Raw genomic sequence first — 26,158 nt, forward strand, 5'->3', positions numbered from 1 at the left:
CCGCGTGAGGCGCGGCCTGCGCCACTTCCGGCCGCCCTTTGCCCTCACCCCGTGTGTCGCTTCCGGCCGGCGCCGCGTGCGCCTCCCGCAGCCGTGCGCATCCCGGTCCTCATCCCGGGAACCGTCCCCGTCCCGGGAACGATCCCGATCCCGCGCTTCCCGATCCCTATCCCGGGAACGATCCCGATCCCGCGCTTCCCTCTGGCAGGGGCCCCGGGCAGGTAAGATGCCAGCCCTGCCCGCTCCAGCGGAGCCGGCTCGGTTGCCGGCCGTGGGAGGTGTGTGTGTTCCGCAGCGAGCCCCGAGGTGAAGCGTGCCTTCACGGCTTTCGCTTTATCATGTGCTTTCCATTTAAAGAAGTTTTGTATGTCTAACAGCTTGCCTGAAGTTTGACAACATAGGGTTTCAGGGCTGTTTTTTGTAAAAGTACTGTTGGCTAATAATAAGCAACGGTGTAAGGAATAGTATAAACGCCATAAACAATAATAATATATTGCTTGCAACTACTTTTATTTACTATTATTTATTAGTGGTAGTAAGAAGTGAATTGTGGCCTAATAAGCAAGGTGTTGTTTATTGATTGAAATAGTAAGGTTAAACACTTATTTTATATACATATACTTATGGCTTAGACAAAGAAGTAGCTAGTTATATTAAGCATAAGTAATTAATTAATAAGTAGCATTCAAAAATTAAAAATGCAGGTTAAGCTTATGTAGTGTTTTGCTCACAGCTTTCTCCTTGATGACTAAAGCTGGTAAATTCAGCCACTGAATATAATAAGAACTGGTTTAGGCAACATATGGTTAAAGCAGTTTTATGAATATATATGTGATGTATCTAAGTGCCTTAAAAATGGATACTGTAATAATTCAGTGGAACTGTGCAGTAGTAAAAAGTGTTATGGATGTGCATATTTAGATAGACCATTGCAACACTTCATTGTAGTCAAGTGTTAAATAAATCCATTTGGATGTGAGTTTCTGTTTTGTCACTGACTAACTAGAGCAGCCATTCAAAGTCTTTCTTATTTTGGAGGTAGTTCACTCATGTCACCTCAGTATTTGTGAGGAACAAGCACAAAAACTGTATATTTCATTTCTGCTTTGTCATTTGTCCCAGAGCAGTGCAATCATGGCATCCATGGAAGAAAACTTTCCTCGAGGGGGCATCCAGAAGAAACCTGCAGAGGGAAAAACACCCAAGCCAAAGTCAGAGCGGGACAATTTGTTTGATGTATGTTGTTTGCATGTTCTTGGTTAACTTCTCAGAGCTCTTCCACTGTCAGAATTTGACTGCAGCCCTCTCTACCTGTTACTTCTACAGTAAACTACAGAAGGGACTCCCAAAAATAGATGTCTGCTGACATCCACTATCCTCCCGATCTCTGAAAGATCCCTGATACCTGTTACATCTTGGATATGATGACTGAGAAAGATCAGTGAAAATTATTGATCAAGCTGGAGCTTTTAAATTTTGCACAAGCATCTTATCCCAAGGTGCTGCAGGGTGAGCAGCATAGTGTTACTGGATGCAGGCTAAGTTGGTCTTTCTGTTAGTAGAGTGTGGTGCAGATCTCTTGCACCACTCTTTTCTGTTCCCGAGATTCAGCTTTATAAATGATCAGCCTCAGCCCAAAGGAGATACTTTGGAAGACTTGCATGTAGACAAAGAACAGTTAGCGAGATGGTTCTCTTTTTTTTGTCCAAATCAGTATTTTATTCATGGCAGCAGAGTTCTGCCATAGTGCAAAGTTTGTTTCTTTATCCGCTTTTATTTTTTAACCTTCTGTGCTTGTAATCTGCTTTAGGTTCAACATGAAGAAAAATCCCAGAAAAGAAAAAGAAGCCAGAAGGATCAAGAAATGCAGAAAAGGTTCAAGGCAGACAAAACTGTTAAAGCTGCTGTTAAAGACAATGTTATGAATATTGGACCACTCACAATTGAGGTTGGTGCATAAATGTTTAATTTTATGTGCCTCTCTTTTCTGGACTACATTAAAAACAGCATGTTTTTCCTCTCTAAGCTGCCAAATACATCTGTGATCCGGTACAAAACTTACCTGCCTATCCTCCTGTTATCATGGACTTGCCAAGATATCCATAGTGTGCTATTTTTCCTGTTTTCCCTCCCTAAGCTGCCAAATTCATCTGTGATCCAGTACAAAACCTACCTGCTTATCCCCCTATTATCAGTGACTGGCCAAGATACCCATAGTGTACTATTTTTCCTGCTCTCCCAGGCGCTCAGTGAGGGCATGCTGCTCCTTGGCTGTATCAAAGAGGTCAGTGACTACGAGCTCACCATCAGTTTGCCCAACGGCCTCTCCGGATTTGTGCCAGTCACACAGATCAGCGATGCCTACAGCAACCTGCTCACCAAGCAGGTGGCCCAGGGAGAAGTCCTGGAGGTGAGACCTGGGACTGGGGCTGTGATTTGTGCTTGGAGCTAGAGGGTGTTGCTAGTACCGCATAACCAACCCTTAGGTATTGCTTACAAGCCTGAAATTGACTGACCTTGGTTTGGAACTGGATTTTCCAAGCGAACTTTGCAGTTTCCTGGTAAGAGCTGACTGCTAGAAAAAAAATAAAATAATCGGTTGCCCTGCCTCTCTGTTGTCAGTGGTGGCTAAGTTTTCCCGAGGTGTTGCAGAATGCAGGATTAGCACTACTCCTTTGCTGGTAGTGTTTTTCCCTGCTGAAGGGGGAAGCTAGGTTAGGGTCACTGTTGGCTCTGTAGATGTTTCCTCAGCTGCGATCTCCTTACTCCAACCTGTGGATGCCATGGGACAGGGAGAGAGAAATGGCAAGCATTTCTCACAGTGGCTTATGAGAGATTTTAGGGAGTTAGAAGGATGTGATAACCTGTTGACTATAAACAACTTGCAGGTGCTGTTTTTCTACCTTGTTTTTCCGTTCCTCTCAAGGACAGTGTGTGAGAAAGATGTTTCTGTTTGTTAGCCAATAGAATAGAATCTGTCGTACCACTCTATAAAAACCGTGCGGTTATTTTCAATAAAGTCCTTCTTTGCCTTTGCTACGGTCCTGCCTCTCATCTGTTCCTGCCCTGACCTCAGCACGCGAGTGACACCAACCCACATAGTGTTTTTAACAAAGCCTCTCTTTGCTGACATGACATAGTGCCATCCCTGCCCTCTCTATTGAGATCCTGGTGTTTGTGGTATTTCCTGCCTGTTCTGAAGTGTTGACAGAGAAACAGGACTTTCTTATGGGATTTTGTTTTCAAAATCTGCTTCAATAACAAATTCTAGCCTTATGTTATTAAACATTGTAAAATTGTATGTTTCTCTGTTGATCACATTGCTGGGCAGGAGCTGAATTCGCTCCCAGACCTGTTTTCTCCAGGGACATTGGTCAGGTGCATCGTGACCAGCATTGAGAAAAGTGACGATGGACGCCGCAGTATCAAGTTATCCATTGACCCCAAGCAGGTCAACAAGGGCCTGAGCTCTACAGCACTAGCAGCAGGCATGGTAAGTTTTCTGGGTCTGTCACAGCCTTTCTGGGCTCTTGAATTTCAGTTTGTCCTTACATGGGATCAGGGCAGAATGTGGAGCTGCTCCCACCATGGAAGAGACCTGTGAGGAGAGGGTGGATTTAGTTCTTGTCTCCAGGTTGTCATTCATGAAATTAATTCACTTTATTCTGTTTCAATATGGCCAAGTTATTTAATGTTTTATTTCTGAGTAAGTTTCTTTGTTAATTTTTTACAGAGAGTAATAGATAACATGGCTTGCAGAGGTGCTTGGTTATTTGTTTTGTGTTTTCAGCTGTATTATTGTATGCATCTGCTATTTTTGAGCATCACAATTATTTTCCTACTAGTTTGTGAGCTCCTTATGTATATAGCTAGATAAAGGTAGAATTAAGTCCTCACTGCTAGGTGAGCTGTGTAATAAGAAAGAATGTAGTGTTCTTGCTACTGCTCTAAAAAGCTCAGTTCTCTGTCCATACAAAACAAGGGAGTACTTGGGTGGTGAATCTCTTACCATATATTCATTCTTTGAAGACCCAGCTGTTTCATTACATTACTGAGTTGCAGTGCTTTCCTCCCAACAGCTGCTCTCTGGCTCTGTGTTGAGTGTGGAAGACCATGGCTACCTCATAGATATTGGTGTCACTGGAACTCATGCTTTCCTGCCTCATCAGAAAGCCAAAAATTACATCAAAGCAGCCAAGAAAGGTAAGAAGTAGTGCAGGAGGATCTGATGGGTTAAAATTGAGGTGGAGAATGACAGGGGTTAGAGTTTATTATATCTGTGGTTTAGTGCACCTTAGTGGGATTGGGTCAAGGTGGAGTCTTTGCAGGTTGCTGCAAACAGCAGTTTTGTGGCTGCAACAAGCCTTTGTGTTTCAGCCTGTGATCTGATAGACTGTGTTCCGAGCCCTGCTGGCAGTAAACTTCATGTAGATTGAGAGAGAACTCTGTAAAATCTTTGGAAAGAGTGCGAGGAAACACTGAGTGTTTCTGCTAGGGGTTTTATGCTGTGACTTATCTTTGTAGGGCCTGACTTGAAAATAGGCCAGAACCTGAACTGCCTCGTTGTGGAAGTGAAGAGTGAGGGCAGGGTGGTCTGTTTGTCCATTGACCGATCGGAGGTGGCTGCATCCATTGCCACAGAGCGACACAACTGGGCACTCTCTAATTTATTGCCAGGGCTGGTGGTGAAAGCTCGAGTGCAGAAGGTAAGCTCTGGTTTGGTTTTCTTTTGTTGGGTTGGTCTTTTGAGCATTGTTGAAGGCAGGAGACAGGTGAAGCAGAGATGAGAGTTTATGCCCTGGAAAATTTCTGGTTGGTCTCAATTACTTAGCAGTAGCAAATGTAGTCTGCTAGACACTTCCCTCCACCTCATTCACCTGAGGTCTGATCTCAGTTCTGGTTGTGATGCCCTGAGTATAAAGGCTTCAGACTGAAGCTGCTGATGGAGTTTGAAGCAGAACATGATTCATTTTGTGTTTTCTGGTCTTTCCTGCTAAAGTATTCAACAGGATAGCAGTAGTCTTCAGAATACACACAACATTATCAAAAAATGGAGTGTGCAAAGCAGAATTGTTAGCAGTTTTTCTGTCTCTTGTGATATGCTTGTTGATTAATACTGACAGTGCCATTTTTTGAAATGTGTGAATTGCTCTCTGTGCTGCATGAAAACTGAATGTGGAAATTTTTTGGGCATCTTTTCATTCCCCTTCCTAGGTGGCCCCACTTGGGATGAAACTGACTTTTCTGTCTTACTTCACTGGCATTGTGGATTTCATGCACATGGACCCAGAGAAATCCATGAGCTATTCTCCAGATCAAGTGGTAAGGAGGGTGGAGGATGCCTGGAGTTGTTATGTTGCTTACAACATCTCTTACCTTCTCCAACATTTCTGTGGAATTATCTCTGAAATCTTAAGGCTGATCACTTCTTTCATATCTTTTAGTTGAATTGCTATTGTGGCTGCTTTAAAGCTGTAAAGAACAAAGCCATTCCTGGAAGACTTATTTGGGAAGCCTGGAGATTTGCAAGGGATAGAAACATGACTTGTGTGGTCATGTTCCCCTCCCTGCATTGATACCAGCCTAGTCCATAAACAGACAAAAGCAAAAATCCCTCCTTGGTGAAGCTGTTAGAAGAGAGTGATGTCTTAGTAGCAATACTGAAAAATGCTTGCATGTGGACAGAGAGTTCAGATGCCAAGCGGAATGTCCATGAGCATGAGTGAGGTGCCTTTGTCCTCTTTTGTTCAATGAGCACGCTGTGTTCCAGGTGAAGGCCTGTGTGCTGTCTGTACACCCCACGTCGAGGGCGGTGCGGCTGACGCTGCTCCCGCCCTTCCTGCACGCCGGGGGAGCCCCGCGCCAGCTCCCCAGCCAGCGCATGGGGGCCGTGCTGGAGGAGGCCACGGTGAAAGCCTTCTACAAACACTTTGGGGCCATCTTTGAGCTTGATGATGGCACTCTTGCATTTGCACGGGTAAGTGCCAGGCTGGCGAGGCAAGTCCTCCATATCTATCTTAGCCTGCTGGGAAAGGGGGCTGGGAGAGGGTTTTATTTTTTGCCTTTATCCTCCTTTGTGAGGCAACACAATAAAATTAAGATAGCATGCAAGATATTTGTTAAATGATAATCCCCTTGTTTAAATTTAAATGTAGGAGGGTTGTGGAAGAGCTGGTGAAACCTGCACAAAGAGAATGTTAGAGGAACAGATCTGTCAGATGCTACCACTTCAGCCTAAGGCCCGTATCATTGCTTTCACTTTCCAAACACTCACTTGTAATTCCTTTTTTTCTAGTTGAAGCATCTTTCAAAAACCAGAAAATCCTTTAAACCTGGGGCATTTAAGGAAGGTTGCAAACATAAGTGTCGGATCATTGACTACAGCCTGATGGATGAGATGTGTATTGTATCTCTGAAGAAGTGAGTATGATAGAGTCTTCCAGAAAACTGGAAGAATTGAAGAATTAGAAAGGTGTTTGAAGAATTAGAAAGGTATTTGAATTGAAGAATTAGAAAGGTGTTTGAGAGTGGAAAATTACACTGCTTTGCTGGACTGGAACTTGCCATTTGGGGTTTTTGACTTGTATCTATGTTGTGGAACATCAGGTTGTCTGGGCATCCTGCACATATTCCCCATACTCTGTGGAATTGGGACACCATCAATACTGTTGGTGAGCTGAGGCACAAGGAGGCTAAATTAGTTCTGCCATGATTGTGTCAGAAGACCATAGCTCAGCAGGAAATTAAGCCTTGATCTTGCAGCTCATTTGTATTATAAAGTCCCTCTTAGTACTTCCATCTTTGTGGCTTGAAGCAAAGCAGATAATGGGTTCTCCTTTCATGAGGCCATAAGTGTGTGACTGTCATCTGGAATGGAGCCTGGTGAACCTCCCTGAACTTTACGTCCTAAGAGCTGTTTTGGGAGATAGGTCAGTTGGAGTAAAACGCAGCTCTGGAGTTGTAGAACACTGGGGAATGTGTGGAATAATGGATATTTGGGACAAGTCAGAGATGGGACTGTCTTGTCTTATCCTGGGTTTTCTTCCAGATGACTGACTGGTCTCTTTGTGTCTCTTCTCTAGCCAGATTATTGAAGCACGGTTTCTGCAGTACCAGGACATCCACACAGGTGATGTGGTGCAGGTGAGCTTCTGTAGGACCTGAGCATGTTATACTTAAAACAGTGATCTTGCCAACATGCACTCCTTCTGCCTAATATGTGTGTCCAACTTCTGATCCAGACTAGTGAGATGAAATGAGAAAAACCTTCTCTTGCATGACTTGATTAATGGAATGTAATACTCTTCCCATTTTGTTCATGTTTTTATTCATGATGTGGCAAAGGCAGTCAGATTTTATCTATGGTCAGTCATTTATTTGTTGCCATAAGTACATTTTTAGAAAGACTTGAGCAAAAGAAATGAAAACTTGCCTTGCAGACAAAGTAAAAGTTCATGGTTGAACAATCACAATGAGCTGATGGGCAGAAAGTTACTCATTATGATTTTTACGTCTTGAGTTGTGGTTGTATTGGATATGTCTCTGGAAACAATTCTAGTTTGCTGGCATCAATAGGGATTTTGCAGAAGTAGTCTATGCTTAAAGAAAAGAAGCTGTACAACAACCTTATGAAGCATAAAAAAGTTAATGGATCAGATTAGTTGGGTGGAATGTAGTTTGATCTGAGATTACTTTTTTTTTAATGTGATTAGATTTGGTGATTGTAGGTGTTGTAGTGTCTTGGCTGTTTCCTACCTGGCCACAGTCTCCTTTTCATGCTGAATTTACCAATTTTTCCCCTGTTTTGGGTTTTAGGGCAAAGTGCTCTCTCTAAAACCCATTGGGATGCAGGTGAAAGTGGCTGATGGGATTAGAGGACTTGTGCCATCCCTCCATCTCTCTGATGTGATTCTGAAGCAGCCTGAGAAGAAGTTCAACATAGGAGATGAAGTCAAGTGTCGGGTGAGAGCTGCCAGACAGGTCTTCAGCTGCTTTGCACTCTTCTCTTCTGAGTATGTAGCAGCTGGATTGCTCAGGCAAGGGCAGACATGTTTTTTGAACCTCTGTACTCCATTCTTGTAGGTGCTAGAGTGCAATCCTGCAGGAAAGAAGCTGATCCTTACTCTAAAGAAAAGTCTCGTCCAGTCAAAGCTTCCAGTCCTCACAAATTATGAAGATGCAAAACCAGGCCTGATCACACATGGCTTTGTAGTGTGTGCAAGGGAGTTTGGCTGCATTGTGAAGTTCTACAACGATGTCAAAGGTCTGGTACCCAAGAATGAGCTGGGCTCAGAACCCATATCTTGTCCAGATAAAGTCTTCTATGAAGGCCAGGTAATTAATGTGCCTCTGCTGTGCCACGTGTTTTAATGTGAAAGAGAAATCTGCAGTTGGCTTCAATGTGGATTCTTCTGAGGAACCAGATACACCAGAAGATGTTTATGTCCTTTCACTTTATTACTTAGTTGTGCTCCATTTAAACAGGGTGGGCTATTAAAAAGGCAGCTCTTTTTTGAGCATGTCTGACTTGCCTTTGTTTCTAGGTTCTCTCTGTTCTGCAGGATAACATGATCATGTGACTTGATTCTCAGTAGAAGTCTGGAGTTAAAGGCTGCTGTTTCTCCTAAGGAAGTTAAAACTCTTACTACAGAATCATAAAGATAATGTTTTCTGCCTGAGTGTTACTCTGGTTATCCTGGCATTTTAGGAACTGTGTTATTCACAGTTCTGGTTTTTATTGTGGGCAAAGTTACAGAGATCTCAGCCCTCTTTATTATTTTTTCTGGTGCTTTTTTGTCTTTAATCCTGTTATTTTTTGGTTGGCTTAAGAGAAGGGTAATTTTCTGGTCAGAATTTCTCATTGCAGATCTGGAGATCTGGATTTTATTCTCAACTCTGCTACCGACCTGGTACATACTTTCACAAGCTCATTTGATGATTATGTACCTCTAGTTTCCCTCTGTTTGATCAGAAGGACATTTGTCTCTGGTTAAACCTGTTAAGTTCTAGCCATTGGCCTGCTGTCCTCGGGTGTGAGAGAAAAGTGTGCTGTGTATGTATGTCCCTGTCTTCTTTTGTAGGTGATAGCAAACTGAGGAGGGTAAGCTGAACTTTACTTGTGTTTAAAAATGATTTTTTTTTTCTGCAGGTTCTTAAAGTAATGGTCTTAAAATGTGAGCCTCAGCAGGAAAGACTCTTGTTGTCCTTCAGATTATCAAGCACACCTGGCCCTGAGGACAAATGGAAATGTACTCCAAAGGAGAAACAGGAAATGAAGTACCAAATAGGAGAGGTATTTAATTCAGTGGCTGATTCCTTTTTAGCCTTTTCCTACTCATTTTCCATATGATTTGATATCACTTTGAATAACTTTGCTTCAAGAAAGCTTACAGTGATCAGGAACTAGCATTAAATGTGCATTTCTTACTGTGTGATTGACCTCCTGGATCAAAAATGGTATCTCAGTTTTCAGAGGTCAGGATAAAGTCAGGAGAGTCCTTCTGGAGGTACCAATTAGTGCTCCTACTCCTAAGGTAGAATCCTCTTTTTCTATTTTCCGGATGCCGCTGATTTTCTTGCTCCAAAATCAGCTGTTTTTTCTCCCTGGAAAAGAAAAGCTTTAGAGAAATGTTTTGCAATAAACAGTTTCCAACTCCCTGCAGATATTGCTAATGCAGGAACAGGACAGTTCTAGTCTTGATGAAATTACTCCCCTCACCCTTCAAATGCAAAGTCACAACCAAGAGAATGTTTCTAGCTCTTTATTTCCCTGGGAGCTGAGAATTAGTTTTTATTTTACCTGCAGTGTTGACATGTTTCTTAGTTCAGCCCTGTTGATGTGAGAGTTTTTCATGTATAGTTGGGAGGCAATGTCAGATCCCCTGCAGCACGTCACATCATATCACATCCCATCCCCTGTGCATCAAGAGATAAGTTCAAAAACACTTGGAATTTTATATCACTGTACTTGTTCTCTTTTCAGATAGTTGATGTGAAAATCTTGAAGAAGAAAGATAATGGGTTAGAAGTTTCCATCTTAGAAGATGAAGACAATGTGGTAGCCTGGATCCCCATGCTGCACCTCTCTGACTTTGTTGCTACCTCCAAGCTCCTGTGGCACTGTCTTCAAGAGGGAGATGTCCTGCCCAGAGTTATGTATCTAAGTGACAAGGGACAGCACATTGTATCCTTTGCCACCTCAACCAGGCCAACAAAGTGTGGGGAGGGATGTATCTCTCAGGATTCCAGAGTATCTGCAACAAGCATAAGATTACAGTAGTGAGTGTGAAGTGGAAGTGCCTGTCACGCTAATGATACTTCAAAGAGGCTTTGTAACTTGTTCTAGAAGTGAGGCTCAGCTGGGGCTAGGATCTCTTCAGAACTAGGTTGTGAGCTGATTTGTTTTCCCAACCAGCTTCTGGGCTGTTAAGCCTATCACAACCTTAGGAAAAAAATTGCTGTTTTGATATCAAAAATCTGAATTGAATTGTTAGGAAGTTGTATTTCTGCTACTGTGAAGCATGTATCTTTAATGCTGAGCAGTTTAAGAGACATGAGTTGCTAAATTTTTGTGTAGGGAGACCAAGACAGAAATTGGAATTACAGCATTTAGCACTCCTGTACTCTCTAACTTGCAGCAAGTGCTTTAGCCCAATGGTTAGCAGCACTGAGAGATTTACTTGGCATTGTGGTGCTTTCATTCATCTTTTCCCATTTTTCTTAAGTGGTTGTTCAGATCTTGAGTAGAAAGTCTGCAGTAATTTCTGCTGTACAGGAGGAGCAAGTTGTAAGAAGCTTCTCTGAAATCCAGCCTGGGATGCTGTTGACTGGTTATGTGAGGAATGTGATGCCCTTTGGAGTGTTTGTGGAGTTCCCTTTTGGTGTGACAGGACTGGCACCTAAAGTGGTAAGCAATGCCTCCATTTCAGTAAGCAGCATGTGTGTGATCAGGATGCTTGAAACATAGTTTTAGCAAAGGTACAGTAACAAGGAGGGAGCAACTGGGCTGCAGGCCCTGCATTTGCACAGCTTCCTGCTGCAGGGTAAAAGGGTTTAGGTTTGCCTTTTAAATTACTTCCAAAATTAAATGAAGCACTTCATTCAAGTGAGCTTAAGCTTCAACAAGGATTTCATGTGACCTCAGTAATTAATTTTAATTGGTGTGTTTTTCTTAGTCTTTGTTAATTTCTCTTATGCATTTACATGAAGCTGTAACTCAAACCTTGCTGAACAGCTCTGTGGGTGGTTGATCAGTATCAGCTGTGCAGAGTAACCTTGCCTCTGTTTCCTTTGCACAGAGCATGAGTGACAAGTTTGTGACAGACACCAAGGACCACTTTGTGGTGGGACAGACTGTGATTGCAAAGGTGATGAGCATTGATGAGGAGAAGCAGCGTGTGCTCCTCAATCTGAAGGTGTCTGAGTGCAGCTCGGGAGATTCTGCTGCAGAGAGCTTTGGCCTCCTGAATCAGTATTTCAAGGAGCTGAAGGAAATCAGGGACTTACTGAGAAGAGGTAAAGATTGTAAATGTTCTGCTACAGGGTCAAAAAAAGGTGCTCTAGAGGGAAAAAAAAAAAAGAAACATTTAAGTGAAAGCAAGCTCAGTTTAAGCAAAGACTTCACTTCCCAAAGTGGCTTATTAGAAAAAGGATATGTGTGCAGTGTCTGCCATTGACAAGAGGCTTTTTGTAAGTACAGCTGGAACAAGCCAAAGAAATTGCTCTTTTCATTGAAGTCTCCTAAGCTTCTTGCATTGATTTTGGGTCAAGTGCTTGTGATAACCCAAACACAGTACTCATATGAGGGTGAGTTTGTTCAAATAGATTTACCTACATGCATTATAGGTCCTCCAGCAGGGGTTTTCTCCCATGCTGTTTTGTACTTCTAGTGTTAATCTGTTTTGCTTTCACGTTTTTCCATATGCAATGCTGGGTGCCAGTGTTCATATAAGATGGGAAAATATTCTCTAAAATTATTAGGTCCTTAATGTCACAAAAGGGTTTCTGCTTTGATTAACTCTTAGAATTTACTTTGTAGTTCTACAGATTCATGACCCTAGGCTTTGTTTTCCCTTATGAAAATAGATTAATGCTTCATGTACCACTGAATAAATGCAAAGGCTTGTCTTGGTTTTGTGAAGAAACAACATAAGTAAAACTGACTTCCCACTTTTTCTTCCCTTTATTTAGGAGAGTCCAGCATTTGTGAGTTGGTGCCTGGGAAGAGGGTACATCTGGTTGTGCAGGATGTGAGGGAGGATGGTTCAGCACTGTTCAGTGGCAGCTCTTTCACAGGCTTGACTGTAACTGCCACCCGCTACCATTTGGGAGGTGAGGGATATTTGCTGAAGTAATGAATAAACCAGTGAAAGTAAGATAAATCTCTAACTTCAGCAGAAGTAATAACCCCAGCACTTCTGTGTCAGAAGAGTTTCTTTTTTCTTTTCCTTTGTAACAGATAGACTGATGATAGTTTTGCGCAAATGTTGAGAAAATCTTTTTTGTGTTATCTTGACCTTGTTTTTAGTCAGCCTAGTCTTTATTATTTAAGAGTTGTGTCTTCATAAAATCAACTTAGTTTTTCCAAGAAAGATCAGACTTTTTCCAAATACAAAGCTCTTTTTTTTCCTCATTGCTAGTAACGTTGGAAGAATCTGCTCTTAAATGGACTTATTAAATGTTTGGTACTAATTTGGTTCAGATACAATAATAATTAAGAAGTCTTTGGTCTTCAGGAATTAAACCTTTCATGTTTGTCATGTAGCACTATCACAGTTGCTCAGAATTCTTCATTGTCATCAGGATATAATCTCCTCATTCTCATTTGTAGACAAAAATATTGCTCCTGGTGAGAAAAGGAAGGCATTGGTTCTTCATGTGGATGCCCTCACATCTGAAGTGTTTGTTTCTCTTCGGGAAGAACTGTTAAAGCAAAGGCCCAAGCGAGTGAGTATGTGTTCCATTTTTGGGTTTGTGTGTTTCTGCTTGTCTGGCAAACTGCAGCTGATTAATAAATTTCAAGGGGGGCTGTTTCCTCTTCTAGAGCTGTGGGAGGTAGAGTGGAGGGAATCCAAATCTCAGCAGGAGAAGTCACTCTGTCTGTCCATTTCTGTCTAGCGGCTCCGAGAGAACTCGCAGCACTCTGTGGTGGTGCAGCACATCACAGAGCACTTTGCCATCGCGTCTCTGCCGGAAACAGGCCAGCTGGCAGCTGTCCCCATCGCCTGCCACCTCAACGACACCTTCCGCTTCGACTCGGAAAAACTCAGGGTGGGACAGACAATCTCTGCCACCTTAAAAGCAGTGAAGGAGAACAAGCATGGAGTCTTGTTAGCAGTACAGGGCCCAGCCAAGAAGAATGTTTTTGTGAGGGTGCGGAATGAGTCAGAGACAGCACCGGAGGAGATGCTTCCTGCTGTGAAACACTCGCTGTCCCCGGGGGATGTTGTTACCGGTACCGTCAAATCTGTCAAACCCACCCACGTCACTGTTGCTATTGATGACAAGCTGACAGGTTCAATCCATGCATCCCGGATCCTGGATGAAGTGCCCATAGGCTCTTTTCCAACTTCTACTCTGAAAGCCGGACAGAAAGTGACTGCTCGAGTCATTGGAGGCAGAGATGTGAATACTCACAGGTGGGAAAACATGTACATGGTTTTGCTTCTGGAGGAATGCAAAGGATGAAACAGTTTGTGTTTCAATTCAAGTCATCTAGGACCTCTGTCAGCAGATGCTGTTACAGCTGCCTTTGCTGGAGGCCTGAGTAAATCTGCTATTATATTCTATCCCACATCCAGCTTTCAGTGAATTAGCTTTCTACCTATGTCGCTGTATTTATATTGAGTATAGATTGCAAGAAAACAAAGATGGCTGAACTCTTAAGAACCAGTGGAAGCCCTAAATACAGGACCCAGGGACTGAATTTGCTGGGGTATTTTGGTTACCTAAATTGCTACTGCAATAGTGATAGGAAAAACTGGAATAGGAAGGCTCTTATCATTTTAGAGGGCTTGCACCTGGGGTTTTTTTGCTAGTGCAGAGGCATTAAATGTGGGTGACTGGGGCCTGGGGAGATCATGAGAAACTTTGATCCTTTTCCTCTTCTTTAGGTGCCTGCCAATCACCCATCCACACTTCACACAATCCATTCCAGAGCTCAGCATTCGACCAAGGTAAGTGTTGGCATTCTGCTGTCTGCACCTGTATTACAAACCTTGTATCCTTGGATGTTCCATCCCTTGTACCTCTCACTCTTGAAGGAGCTGGCCATGAGCAAGGACCTCCACATGTAGTGCTGTGAGGCAAGGCCTCTTACGCTCTCTTGTCCTATAGCTGTGTTAAATATCATAGTGCTCTCCTAGCACATGATTTCCTTTGAATGTCCTTTTGGCTTCAGGTTCTGCCAATCTGGACTCTCTCTGTCTATTCCTGTCAGAAAGATTTCCTCTTATGATCAGGGAAGAATTAATTCCTGGCAGAAAAATGCAGCTGGGGAGGGGTGAAAGATATTGTCACAGTAGTACTAGCTCACCACATTCCCCATGGTTTCTAGCTTCCATCTTCATCTTTGGGACCAAAGCTGTTGTACTGATGTCCTCTTTCTTCTTTTGCAAACAGTGAAAAAGAAGGGGAATTCACAGCAATGCTGAATCTTAAAGAAGAAAGTTCTCTCAAGAAACTTGGACTCTACGATGTTGGACAGACAGTCATCTGTTTTGTAAAGAAGGTGTGGTCAGAGTCTTCTTAGGAAGTGTGCTGGGGGAGGCAGCAAGTGGTCATGACCTTGGGGGGCCTTAGCAGAACCTAAATAAAGACTGTGGTCCTCATTAACTGTGGAACTGGCCTGTGGCAACTGCAGTGTCTTACATGGAAGGTAGAGGAAGGAAACAAAAATTTTCAGTACTTGGTGGAGTCAGGCTGACTTGTCCTCTTTGACATGCCTGTTTGTTGCCAGCAGGCTCTAGTAAAATGGCCTTAGAGTGTGCTACCAGCACGAAGTACACTCACTGCTGATCCCCTGTGTGCACTTGCCTGTGAACCACAGCAGTGTTGTGCTTATAAGAAAGGAACCCAAACCACCATTCTTGCTTGGTGCAGAAGCCAAGGCTGGATGAGTTCTTTTTAGCCTTAAAAATAAGTGAAAAATTTCTGCCAGGGAAGGTTTTTCTTTCCCCCAAGGTCTCATGCTGTCTTCTCTGGTTATTTGTTGTCTTTTTAGTATAACATGCTCAAACACTGGCTGGAGGTAGAAGTTGCCCCTGACATTCGAGGAAGAGTTCCTCACCTGCTGCTGTCTCTGAACACCAAGGTAAGGAGGCTGCTACTGGTGAGCTACACACACTCTTTTCCATATGCTTGGCCACAAGTAATGGCTGCAGACACTTCTGATGTCCATGTGAACTCATAGCCCAGTGCTCTGCCCTTTAGGCATTGTTGCCCCTTGCTGACAAGCAAGTACTGTGCCTGTAGCTAGTTCAGCTCAGGATAGCACAGCCATTGAAGCAGTGCTGAGCTATCAATGAACTGCACATCAAAGATGTTTATAGGAAGTGTAAAGGTTCGTAGGGGAAACACTATCAGAGTTGTGCAAAGCTTCCTTTCTGGAAATAAGTGTAAACGTGTCTTTTATTTCAGGTCTTAAAACATCCAGAAAAGAGCTTTAGAAGTGGCCAGGCAATATCAGCTACAGTGACTGGAACAGACGCCACCGAAACAAGCCTCTGCTTGTCACTCACAGGTATTGTGGAGCCTTAGCAGCAGGACCCCACCACATGTGATGCTTTGCCCAGAGTTGGGACTGCACTGACCCCCTCAGGTGAAAATGTTACACTCCAGAGCTGAGCTGTGCCTCTCTGTAGAACAGAACTAACCCCCCGGGACCCTGACCTAGATGTAGCAGCATCTAAGACAAGTGAAGTCAGACCTCTGGACTAAAGAATCACTTCCTAGTGTCTCAGACTGAAGCCCTTCTCTAAGCCCTTCTGAACATATTCCCTTCTAATCTCAGATGTGAGGTGGTACATTTATCAACATTTGTCAGTTACTCTGGATATTGGAATTGGGCAACTAAGGGTTGCAGTTATTTGGGCTACCAAGGCAAACATGGCTGTGAACAGAGATTGCATAGACTGCACCTTACCAAAAGTTTGTGGGTTTAATATGTGACTAGGCAACTAAAATGAGCTACACTAACTTACTACCTCTTGCTTCATATTTTGAAGTATTATGAAGCTCTTTCCCTCCACCTTTTCCAGGAATTCAGTCACTGGAGCAGGATACCATCTCTGTAGGCATGGTAACAAAGGTGACTCCACATGTTGGCTTGACCATTGCGCTGCCAGGTGGGAAAACTGGCAAAGTCAGCCTCTTTCACCTGAATGATACTTACACAGAGAACCCTTTGGGGAACTTCAAAGTTGGCAAGATTGTCAGGTCAGTAATTGTCTTCCTTGCTCCTTCAAGCTGCACGGCTTAGAAATATACTCCTTCAGTGACAGGCTTTTCACTGCCTTGAGGTAGTGCCAGACTATAAGGTCAGTCTGGGGCTAAGAAGTGATGCTGACTTCCCTTGTAAATGTAAATTCCCCATTTATGAGGAAGCCCCTTTTCAGCTGCCTTTATGGACTGTCTTTTTGAGAGTAACTACTCTGTTAGCTAAGGTGCTGATGGGGCTAAGGGTAGCCAGGTATCCCAGCTTTGCAGTGGTTCTGTGGGCTGTTTGGCAATTGAATTGTTTTTACATTTGCACAAGAAATTGCATTTCCCTGCTTCACATACTTTTTGGGAATGTTGGAGAGTGCAACAGGCCAAGTGATTTCAGGTGTAACAATCTTTAACTCTTTTGTACTAGCAGTAGAGACTGAGTAAATCAAGTAGACATGTCCTTTCATTTAAAAAAGTCCTTTATCTAGTTTTATGAACTATTGTGTCATGCTGGTTTGTATTAGACAGAAAGTGTTTGAAGGAACAGTGTTTCTTCTTCTGCTACTGTGAATATTTCTTTTCTGCCTGTGGCTTATTTCTGTTTTCTCCCCATCCCCTGCCATACAGGTGTTACATCCTCTCCAATGAGAATGGTAAAATCCAGTTGTCTCTCCGGCAATCCCGGTATGTGTCATCCCTCTAGTCTGTTGATCTCCTACTAGTGAAAAAAATGATCATGAAATACACTTGTGATTTGTTTGGGAAGGTCAGTGAGAAGTGTAAAAGAACAAGGAATGCATTTTTTGTGAGGGGTGATACTTGTTCCTACTTCCTGTGAATCAGCAAACATTGAAGGGTCTGACACTTAACATAAAGCTCCTCAAGTGGGTTCAGATTTAATTTCTGTTTGCCACATTTTCTAGGCCTGCTTTTTCTTTTTTGTTTGCTTATTTGGGAAGGAAGTTCTACCACTGAATTTACAATACAAACATGTTATGTTTCAATGTTCAGCTGCATTTTAACAGTTTTGATTAAATAATAGACTTAGCCCAAAATGTCTCTTAAAACTGAGCCTTTTGCTTTGTCTTCCTTATGGAACAAAAGTGTGGAATTAAGTATCTTAGAAATAAGTGGGGAAAACACCAAACAAATGCTGTGCAAAATTTCAGACAGCCTTTTGCTCTCCTCATTTTCTTAGTGTCAGAGAAAGCCAGGCTGATGTGTTTGGCTCTGTTTGCAGCAGCATGTGTATTCCCTAATGCTAGGTAGAGCTTGGCAGAGATGCAGGTAGTCCATTAGTACATTTCAATAAACTGAAGGGTGTCTCTGATCCAAGATGGTTTCCAGAGAGTACTAGCTGTTGTTAATACTGATGTATTTTCTGCTATCCAGAGCAGAATGTGAATTATTCAGATGAGTGCTTTAACTTCTAGCCTCTCTTTTCTTTTAGGCTAAATCCAAAGACAACGAGCAAAGTGGAGGATATTGAAATAACGAGTATTAAGGATGTTAAAAAAGGCCAGCTAGTGAGAGGCTATGTCAAATCAATCACTACATCAGGTGTATTCTTTGGGTGAGTAACCTGAGAAAATTATTCTGAAAAGTGATGTGTCTTGGAGAACTTTGAGTGTACGATTGTGGAATCTTGTTTGGAGATTGTCTCTGGCATAACGTGAGGTTGCAAAATGAATTTACTTGTGGGAATCAAGATGTCATGGATAGTGTGTTGAGCCTGTGAAATTGAAATACGGAGAATTAGTGAAACACTTTATAGAACTGATGGTGCCACAAATGCCCTTTATTTTTCTTTCCTCCTGCTGTAGAATACTTATTTTTGGTTTTCTTCCTCTTCTCAGATTGTCCACTTCTCTCCTGGGCCGAATCCTGTTCCAGAATGTTTCCCCGTACTTTGTACAGAAACATTCCTTATATGAAAAGTACCTGCCTGAAGGAAAACTGCTCACTGCCAAAGTACTTAGGTAGGTCCAATGTTCTTTAAAAGGAACTATGAATTAGAAGAGAGGAGAGGATGGAAAGAGGGAGGATAAAAGACAGGAAGGTTTGAAAGAAGTTCAGATCCTTGCAGTCATTGTAAATGCTCTGATTTTTTTCTTATTCTTCTTATTTTCTTATTTTAAATATTTCTTATTTTTCTTATTCTGTCTTGCTACTCCTGACAATGCACCACAGTGTAAATAGAAAAGAAAAACATATCGAGCTCTCTCTCCTGCCTGAGGACACTGGGATGCCAAGTGTCTTGCCTGAATCCCTAGGCCTACCACAATATGGAGCAGAGGAAGAGAAAAGAGAGGCAGAGGATGAGAAAAAAAGAGAAGAGCCTAAGCCGAAGAAAAAAAGGAAAAGAGGAAATGATGAAAGTGGTCAGGTATGGGTGCGATTGTACAGGATATGCTAAAGGATGTTATTGGTTCAAATACTGAAGTGACTGGGAAGATCCTAGTCTCATCCCAGAAGGATGAGGCTGAGAAATTATACAGACTAGGATAAAAAAGGTTAAATTGCTTTGGAGATTACAGAGATCAAAAACTATTCCTTTTGGGTGGGAGCTAATTGAGATAACAGCCCAGTTGTGTTTTCTGTCCCTTTGGTCTTCGCACCCCATGTAGGTGAGTATGGGTTTATTCTTCACTGTCTGTTAGCTGAGAGAGTAGTGGGGGATGCTGTGCCAGGGTGTTGCCCTCTCTCTGCTGCCAGGCTCTTTACTTTGCAATCAGAATTGCCTTTAAGATTGTCACAGTTGTTGCCCTTGACCATCCACTCATTTCCACTTGTTGCAGGAGGCAAAGCCACAGAAGAGGAAGATCTGCCCAGCAGATGAAAATGACAGTGGAATTGAGGTGTATTACCGTGAGGAGGAAGAGGATGACCAAGAAGAAGAGCCAGCTAAAAAGAAATCTACGGTGAGAAGTTTGGAGGAGAAAAGAGCTTGAGCCTGAAATGGCCTTCTAGCCCTATTGATATGTGTCAGTTTAAGACAATAAGTATTACTGGTGCAGATAGGAGTGACACAGGCTGGTGTTTGTGTTATCTGAAAATGGTTTGAGGTGGATGGAATTGAAATTACAGCAAAGCTGGTCACAGAATTAATGTTTTTGCTGATGAGTAAGTGAAAGAAGTCAATAGTACTGAATATGGAGAGATGCCACAAGCAAAGAGCAGTTGTCTGATCCCAGTTAAAAACCTTAAAATTAAAACCCAGGGCATTTTCTGTCTTCCTCCGAACAGGTAAGGAAGCCTGGTGAAGCTCCCAGGCTGCAAGTTTCCATGGGCTTCACCTGGGATGAAGACAATGCAATGGATATACCTGTGCTGGATCAGAAAGAAGAGAGCTCAGAGAGCGAGGAGGAGGAAGATGTGCAGTCCAAGGTACTGTGTAATTGTATTGTCTGCACAGGAGACACCACACAGTGGCTGTAATATGATGTTTTGGTATTTGCATGTCTGTCTGCCCTGCAGCAAAGCCTTTTAACCCAAGGGAACATCTTTGGCAACTGACACAGAACTTGTTCAGCTATTTTGAACACTGACTTTAGTAGCTGATACCTCTGAAGCAGAGGAGAAAAGGCTCAATTTTAGCATGGTTGCATGAAAAACAGGTTTTCTCATGTTGACATGTTAAAAAAATAAGTATTTAGGGTCAAACAAATGTTTTCATGAACACAAAACTTTTTTTATTAAATGTCAACTCTGTTTCTTACTTTTCTGAGTGTCATAAATTTACAGAAAAACCTGGAGATTAAAAACCCTTCAAGTTATAGTCCTCTTATTTAGCAAAACACCAAAAAGCACCAGAAAAGAATCTTCTTTTATGCTATAACTTTTAGAAAGGTTTTCCAGTGAGAGCAATTCAGCAAAATCAGAAACAAGCTCATTAACTCCTTCCATGTTTGCTCTTCAGGATTTCCCCTGTCCCTCAAAAATCACCTCAGTAAAGGCAATGCATGGCTGATGCTTTATTGCCCAAGGTAACAAGGCAGAGAACTATGGCACTGTGAGTTCCAAATTTAGACCTGAGTCACTCTAGTGATCCAGCAACACACCCCAGTTGTACACGGGGAGAAATTGTGTTGGATTTTTACTGAACGAAGGAGAGTGATAGTGAGTACTGGCCTGGAGGGTAAAGATGGAAGAATGAGAGGGAAGGGCAAAGTGTGGATCCTGCAGCTGGGGTGCCACACTAGCAAACTGTTTGGTCCCTCAATGAATTGAATTAAAAAAAAAAAAAGGATTTTCACATACTGCTGCTCTTCTTTGAGGTGTGAGCTGTGTAAGAAGGGGTGGGGGGTGCATATCATTTTTATCCTCTTTTAAACAGTTGGCCTCATCTCTTGCTGTGGAAACTGCATAGCCTTGGACATACTGAAGTCTTGCTTCCTCAGTCCTCCTGTTTTGCTCTTTCAGCTAAAGAAACGAACAAAGAAGGAGAAGGAGCTGGAGAAGCAGAAGAAGGAGAAGGAGCTTTGCAAAGTGGAGGCGGCTCTAATGGACCCGAGCCGGCAGCCCCAGTCAGCAGATGACTTCGACCGCCTGGTGCTGGGCAGTCCCAACAGCTCCATCCTCTGGCTGCAGTACATGGCTTTCCACCTCCAGGCTACAGAGATTGAGAAGGCCAGAGCTGTGGCAGAGAGAGCACTTAAAACAATCAGTTTCAGGTAATAATGGAGCTCTGCTTTTCTGTGCCCCAAAGAATAAATTATGATGGGGTAGTTGTGGTGGAAGAACACTGATAGTATCAGTGTGAGTCTGTGTGTGTGAAGTGTCAGAGTCTCTTTTAGTGAGCTCAGAAGGATTAAATGGTAGCAACTGTCAGCTGGCCCTTTGAAGGTCTGGCCTGAGTCACCACCACTGACCTGCTGCAGGTCCTGAGCTCAGGAGCTCCTGAAGGTGTCACTGAGTGCACAGACATTCCTCTGGGCAGTCAGAAGTGTTTGGAAGAGCATAATACTGTCAGAGATGTCCTTGAATCAAAACATGAAACAAACAGTGAAACTCCTGTTGTTTTTGCCATAGGGCTGTACCTTAAATCATCTCTACTGCATGGTTAAGTTTATTGTGCTTTCTTGACACAACCTTCTGGTTTTTAATTACAAACAACAATGATAAAGACTGTAGCGTGAATCAACTGCTGTGCTCTATTTCAAAAATGGTATTTCAAGGAGCAGTATGTCCTGTTTGTTGTCCTGGAGGCCTGTGTAGCTTAGTTTGCAAAAACCTAGTGAAGACTGGCAAAAGGCTGAATATTCTTGTTGACATCTGCTTTAAGGGAAGAGCAGGAAAAGCTGAATGTCTGGGTAGCTCTGCTGAACTTGGAGAACATGTATGGTACTGAGGAGACACTGATGAAGGTCTTTGAGAGAGCAGTTCAATACAATGAGCCTCTGAAAGTCTTCCAGCATCTGTGTGACATCTATGCCAGTTCTGAGAAGTACAAGGTAAGACAGTGCAAGCAGATCCCTGGCATGTATCCCATTCAGGTATGCCAGTAAACTGTAAATGCTGGCTGTGTAAGCTTCCAGCTGTCAGATGTTGGGCCTGTCCTGTTCTTAACTGGAATTAATAGTTGTGACTGACAGTGGGCAAGGATGTATCGATGCTTGCTTTTATGTCATAAGTGTTCAGAGACACCCAGCCTAAGAATAAAAGTCTTAAACCTACAAAGCCTAAAGGCTTTGTTATGAATGTGTGATCTAACCCAGCTCTGTCCTTCCAGCAAGCAGAAGAATTGTACCACACAATGCTGAAGCGTTTTCGTCAGGAGAAATCCGTGTGGCTGAAATACGCCTCTTTCCTCCTGAAGCAAGGCCAGGCTGAGGCTACCCACAGGCTTCTGGAGCGTGCTCTCAAGGCTCTGCCCACCAAAGAACGTAAGCTCTCTGCCCCAGACTTATTGTGGACCTTAATGTAGACAGGGGATGAATGGGCTACTCTCTGATATCTCTGCCTGTGACAGCATTTGTAATAAGTGAAAAGTGCAGCCAGCTGGCTCTCAGAGAGGGGAACATTCAAGCTGGATGTCACTGCTAAATGCACCTCTGCTAAAGGCACCAAATAGAATTTGCTGTGAGGCACAAAAGCAAAGCACCCAAATCAAAGGCAGCTTTGAGTTTTACAGCCCTCTAGAAAAGTTCACTTGGTCTAAGCTCAAGTTTCTGGGGCTGCCCATGGGTGCTGCATGATACATTATTAATATAGAAATAAACCTCTCTCTCCTGCAGAGAGCTGAAATGGGAAGAGAACTGTGACCCTTCTGTCTCCCACTTTGATCCCACCTTAGTCCAGAATCTTTTTACAACAGAACCTTTTGTCTCTGGGTAGATATGGTGCTGTCTCTGTGCCTGCCTCTGTTCTATGTAATTCTTTTTCCTGTTTGATCACGTGGAAGAGAGTTGCTTCGATACCCTAACATGTCATTCCTTTTCCCAGATGTGGATGTCATTTCAAGGTTTGCACAGCTGGAGTTCCATTCTGGAGACACAGAACATGCCAAGGCCCTCTTTGAGAGCACCCTCAGCAGCTATCCCAAGAGGACAGACATTTGGTCCATCTACATGGACATCATGATCAAGCATGGCACCCAGAAGGAAGTCCGGTGAGTTGTGGTGCAGCAGGCTGGGAAGGGACAGAACACACCTGAAAGGAGCAGAGGTACCCTGCAGTGTGAGGTTGTATAGGGCTTCCCACAGCACAGCAAAATGGATGTTTTTTTTTTTTTTTTTTTTTTTTTTTTTTCCCCCACAAAACCGGCGTATGTGGAAGTGCTTATCCTTGCTGGGACTGAGGAGACTCCAAAAAGTTACATAGGGCAGAGGGGAACTGATTTGTAAGTTGTGGCCTGCATGACAGAAATTAGAGGCCTTGCACTGAGGTTCACCTGTCCTTCTGCAGGGATTGCCTTATATCTGAAGGGTGAGATCCATCTTGAATAATCAGTCTTTGTATCTTGTAACATAAAAATGGAAAAACTTATTTTTTCCATTTCTTTTCCTGAGAGGTGAAAAAAGAAAGTAATTTTCCACATCCACTTAATGAATCCATGGTCCAATACAGTGTCTGGATCTTTTAAGTTGACCAGCAGCCGTGGTGTTCTGCAAGCAAGTAGAAGGCTTCTACTTAGAGATTTTGGCCGATTGTCAGGAATCTCTTTCTTCCAGCACCAGCACTTTGCAGCAATTTCCCCTGAATGTTTCCCCAGACTTTCTGCTCTTTGTTAACAGACATGGTACAGGGCTTGAGTGCTGTCACAAACATGATTTGAATCACTTTGGTTTCTTGCAGAGACATCTTTGAGAGGGTCATACACCTGAGCTTGGCACCAAAGAAGATGAAATTCTTCTTCAAACGCTATTTGGATTATGAGAAGAAATTTGGTACAGAAGAAAGTGTCCTGGCTGTTAAAAGAGCAGCACTTGAGTATGTGGAGACAAAGAGTTCCCTTGCTGACACCTAAGTGTAGTGGAAGTAAAAGCAGAGAGACTTGGCTTTCCATGCAGTGTGGCAACTGAGAAGTGTGGAGTTCTGCCGTGACTGTCCATGGACTGTTTCTGGAGAGTATTGGTCTGTGACTGAACCAGCTTGGAAAGAACAAACAATCAAATGAAAAGAGTTGATAAATGTTTGCAGCTTTGTCAAGAAGTAACAAATAGTCCTGGTCTGTTGATGACATATTTTTAAATATAGACTGTTTTATAATCAAAAGAAACATCAGCTGTTCCTGTTTTACTTTCCTGGGGAAATGCTGCAGTTATGACACGCTGCTTTTAAGTACAGTAATGTCTTACAATTTGATTTTTCTCAGTGTTAAGATGGCAGAGAAGATTCTTGTCTTTTGGATGAATTAACACTTCAAAAGATTTATCTCAGGTGCTTTTGTGCTCTAGAAATTGGCAGAGCAACACTGGATGGTGGCATAGTTGAAGCTGGAAGGAGCCTCTTGATGATGATCTTAAAGCTCCTGCTCAAATCAGGGGTCAGCAAGACTAGGTTGCTTCGGTACAATCCCAGTTTGGTTTTGATTTCCCCGAGAATGGAGACTTCACAACCTCTCTGGGCAACCATCTGTTGTAACAAGTTGCTAGGGACTGATGACAGAAAAAATAGTGATTTTCAGTCGTCATTGTCTCTTAAGAGAAATCACTGAAATCAAAGAAAAAAGTGTTTTTTCTGTCCTGAAAAAACATCCCAATGTAACCTTCTGCTTGGAAAAAGCCAGGTGTTTTGGGTACTTGAAAAAGCTGTCTCTGATGTCAGTGCCTTATGGTCCTTATCCTTACAATTCTATATTCCTCTAACTTTCCACTGAGATGTGGATATGATCAGCCCAGTGTTTACCGAGGAAGAACTCGAGGCAAGAGGAAAACAGATGTGATTATCCAATGTAGACCCTAGCTTTGAAATACCAAACTTGAAGAGTCTTACTCATTGCAGGTACTCTAAACTCAAAACCAGAGCTTTGCAGGACCCAGCTCTTCTGCCTTTGTGAATGCCCAGTGCTGGCAAGGATGGATGATTCAGCATCTGTTTCATTCCCAAGTCCTTTGGGATCCAGAAACAAGTAATTTCACTTCTTGCCCCCAGGGAGAGCAGGGTGCTGTACTCAGATTTTGCTTAATGGTCTTGTAGTGGAGGAGGCTGATTACAACATCCAGTAGCAACTGCTGCCTTTTTAAAAGAACACAGCTTCAATGATGGTGGCTCTTTTGGTTTAATTAGTTGCATAACAGAACATGTAAATAAGCGTTGCAATAGAAACCAAGATCCCTCTGAGGTATTGTTTCTTCTTCACTACTAGGGCTATTATAGTGTCTGTAGTAGGCAGGAGAGGTGAAGGACCTGTGTGTAATTCTCTGCACTGGAGGAGCCTGGTTTGAACCCATCTTGCTGCTGGGAGCTGTGACCTGTGGGCTGTTCTGTGATGGGATTATTGTTGGTCTTTGGAGGAAAAGCAGGGGGTGTGAGCTCACAGCTTGTGTGATCCAGCATGCCAGGAAGATGGGTGGTTCAATTTCACTCTTGGCAATTCAGGGAAAAATCTAACCTGGCTGCTTGTGCTTGTGTGTAAAACCATCTGGGTTAATGTTCCTCACCTCAGCATTGTTACTGGGGGACACTGGGTGACAGGAGCAGCAGGGATATATTCCTGAGGGTGCTGATGTGCCAGGAGAGGCAGAAGCCTAGGGCTGTCTTGGTGGAGACCACGCTCAGAGAGGGTGGCAGAGAGGGGAAAAACCAAATCTCTGCGATTGCAAACAAATTTCTGAGTGTAATGTCTTGCTCCACTCCTCACTGACAGCTGTCCACTCAAACATGCCTCTTCAACAAGAGGGAGGGAAAGCAGGCAAGCTGGACAAGCCCCTAGCCCATCCCAGCCAGAAAGAGAGTGGATTTAATACAGGAGAGAAGGGATGTAAACAGAACAAAAGATGGTTTGTGCTCATGGTTTGTTCTTAGGATAAAAATCCATTCTCAAGCATTACTTGTCTTGCCCCCTTCCTTCAAAGGAGGGAAGGGGAAGAGAAGGAAGAGTGGAGGTGGTTCAAAGGAATAATTAGGACTATCAAGGAGGAAGGCAAGGGAAATAAAGGAAGTAAGAGGAACTCTGCTTTGTTTCAGCAAGTTACCTCGTGTCTGCTGGCTGTGTGGGGGTGGCGTGCACATCTGCATGTTCGCACTCGAGGGCCAGCGAGAAGAAATGCAAATGAACTCCCTTTCATCT

The 26,158-nt window shown here is 43.1% G+C and overlaps 1 protein-coding gene across 2 annotated transcripts; it reads left to right on the forward strand.

The window, feature by feature from the left end:
• Positions 1 to 41: 41 nt before the first annotated feature.
• PDCD11 (programmed cell death 11) lies at positions 42 to 24,145 on the forward strand. 2 transcript variants are annotated; one of them, XM_059851902.1, is made up of 36 exons: positions 42 to 221; positions 1,123 to 1,236; positions 1,811 to 1,948; positions 2,243 to 2,410; positions 3,332 to 3,493; positions 4,080 to 4,203; positions 4,525 to 4,706; positions 5,215 to 5,322; positions 5,771 to 5,977; positions 6,296 to 6,420; positions 7,083 to 7,143; positions 7,816 to 7,962; positions 8,083 to 8,334; positions 9,149 to 9,292; positions 9,983 to 10,183; positions 10,736 to 10,906; positions 11,298 to 11,514; positions 12,190 to 12,330; positions 12,830 to 12,945; positions 13,117 to 13,637; positions 14,112 to 14,174; positions 14,620 to 14,728; positions 15,221 to 15,310; positions 15,637 to 15,739; positions 16,257 to 16,434; positions 17,053 to 17,109; positions 17,876 to 17,998; positions 18,282 to 18,404; positions 18,616 to 18,811; positions 19,224 to 19,346; positions 19,672 to 19,812; positions 20,848 to 21,098; positions 21,710 to 21,878; positions 22,157 to 22,310; positions 22,870 to 23,035; positions 23,722 to 24,145. In XM_059851902.1, the coding sequence occupies exons 2-36, from the start codon at positions 1,135 to 1,137 to the stop codon at positions 23,891 to 23,893; spliced, it is 5,505 nt and encodes a 1,834-aa protein (XP_059707885.1). In that variant the 5' UTR covers positions 42 to 221; positions 1,123 to 1,134; the 3' UTR covers positions 23,894 to 24,145. The 2 variants fall into 2 exon arrangements, with proteins under 2 accessions (XP_059707885.1, XP_059707886.1); XM_059851903.1 differs by having other exon boundaries at positions 1,128 to 1,236.
• Positions 24,146 to 26,158: the final 2,013 nt, after the last annotated feature.

This window comes from Haemorhous mexicanus, chromosome 7 (genome assembly GCF_027477595.1).
Source record: "Haemorhous mexicanus isolate bHaeMex1 chromosome 7, bHaeMex1.pri, whole genome shotgun sequence".
In the NCBI taxonomy this organism is placed as follows: domain Eukaryota; kingdom Metazoa; phylum Chordata; class Aves; order Passeriformes; family Fringillidae; genus Haemorhous; species Haemorhous mexicanus.

Coding starts and splice junctions, on each gene's coding strand:
- PDCD11 (XM_059851902.1), top strand. CDS start 1,135: ATGGCATCCATGGAAGAAAACTTTCCTCGAGGGGGCATCCAGAAGAAA. Junction 5,978..6,295: donor GCACTCTTGCATTTGCACGG/GTAAGTGCCAGG, acceptor CTTTTTTTCTAG/TTGAAGCATCTTTCAAAAAC. Junction 13,638..14,111: donor AGAGATGTGAATACTCACAG/GTGGGAAAACAT, acceptor CCTCTTCTTTAG/GTGCCTGCCAATCACCCATC.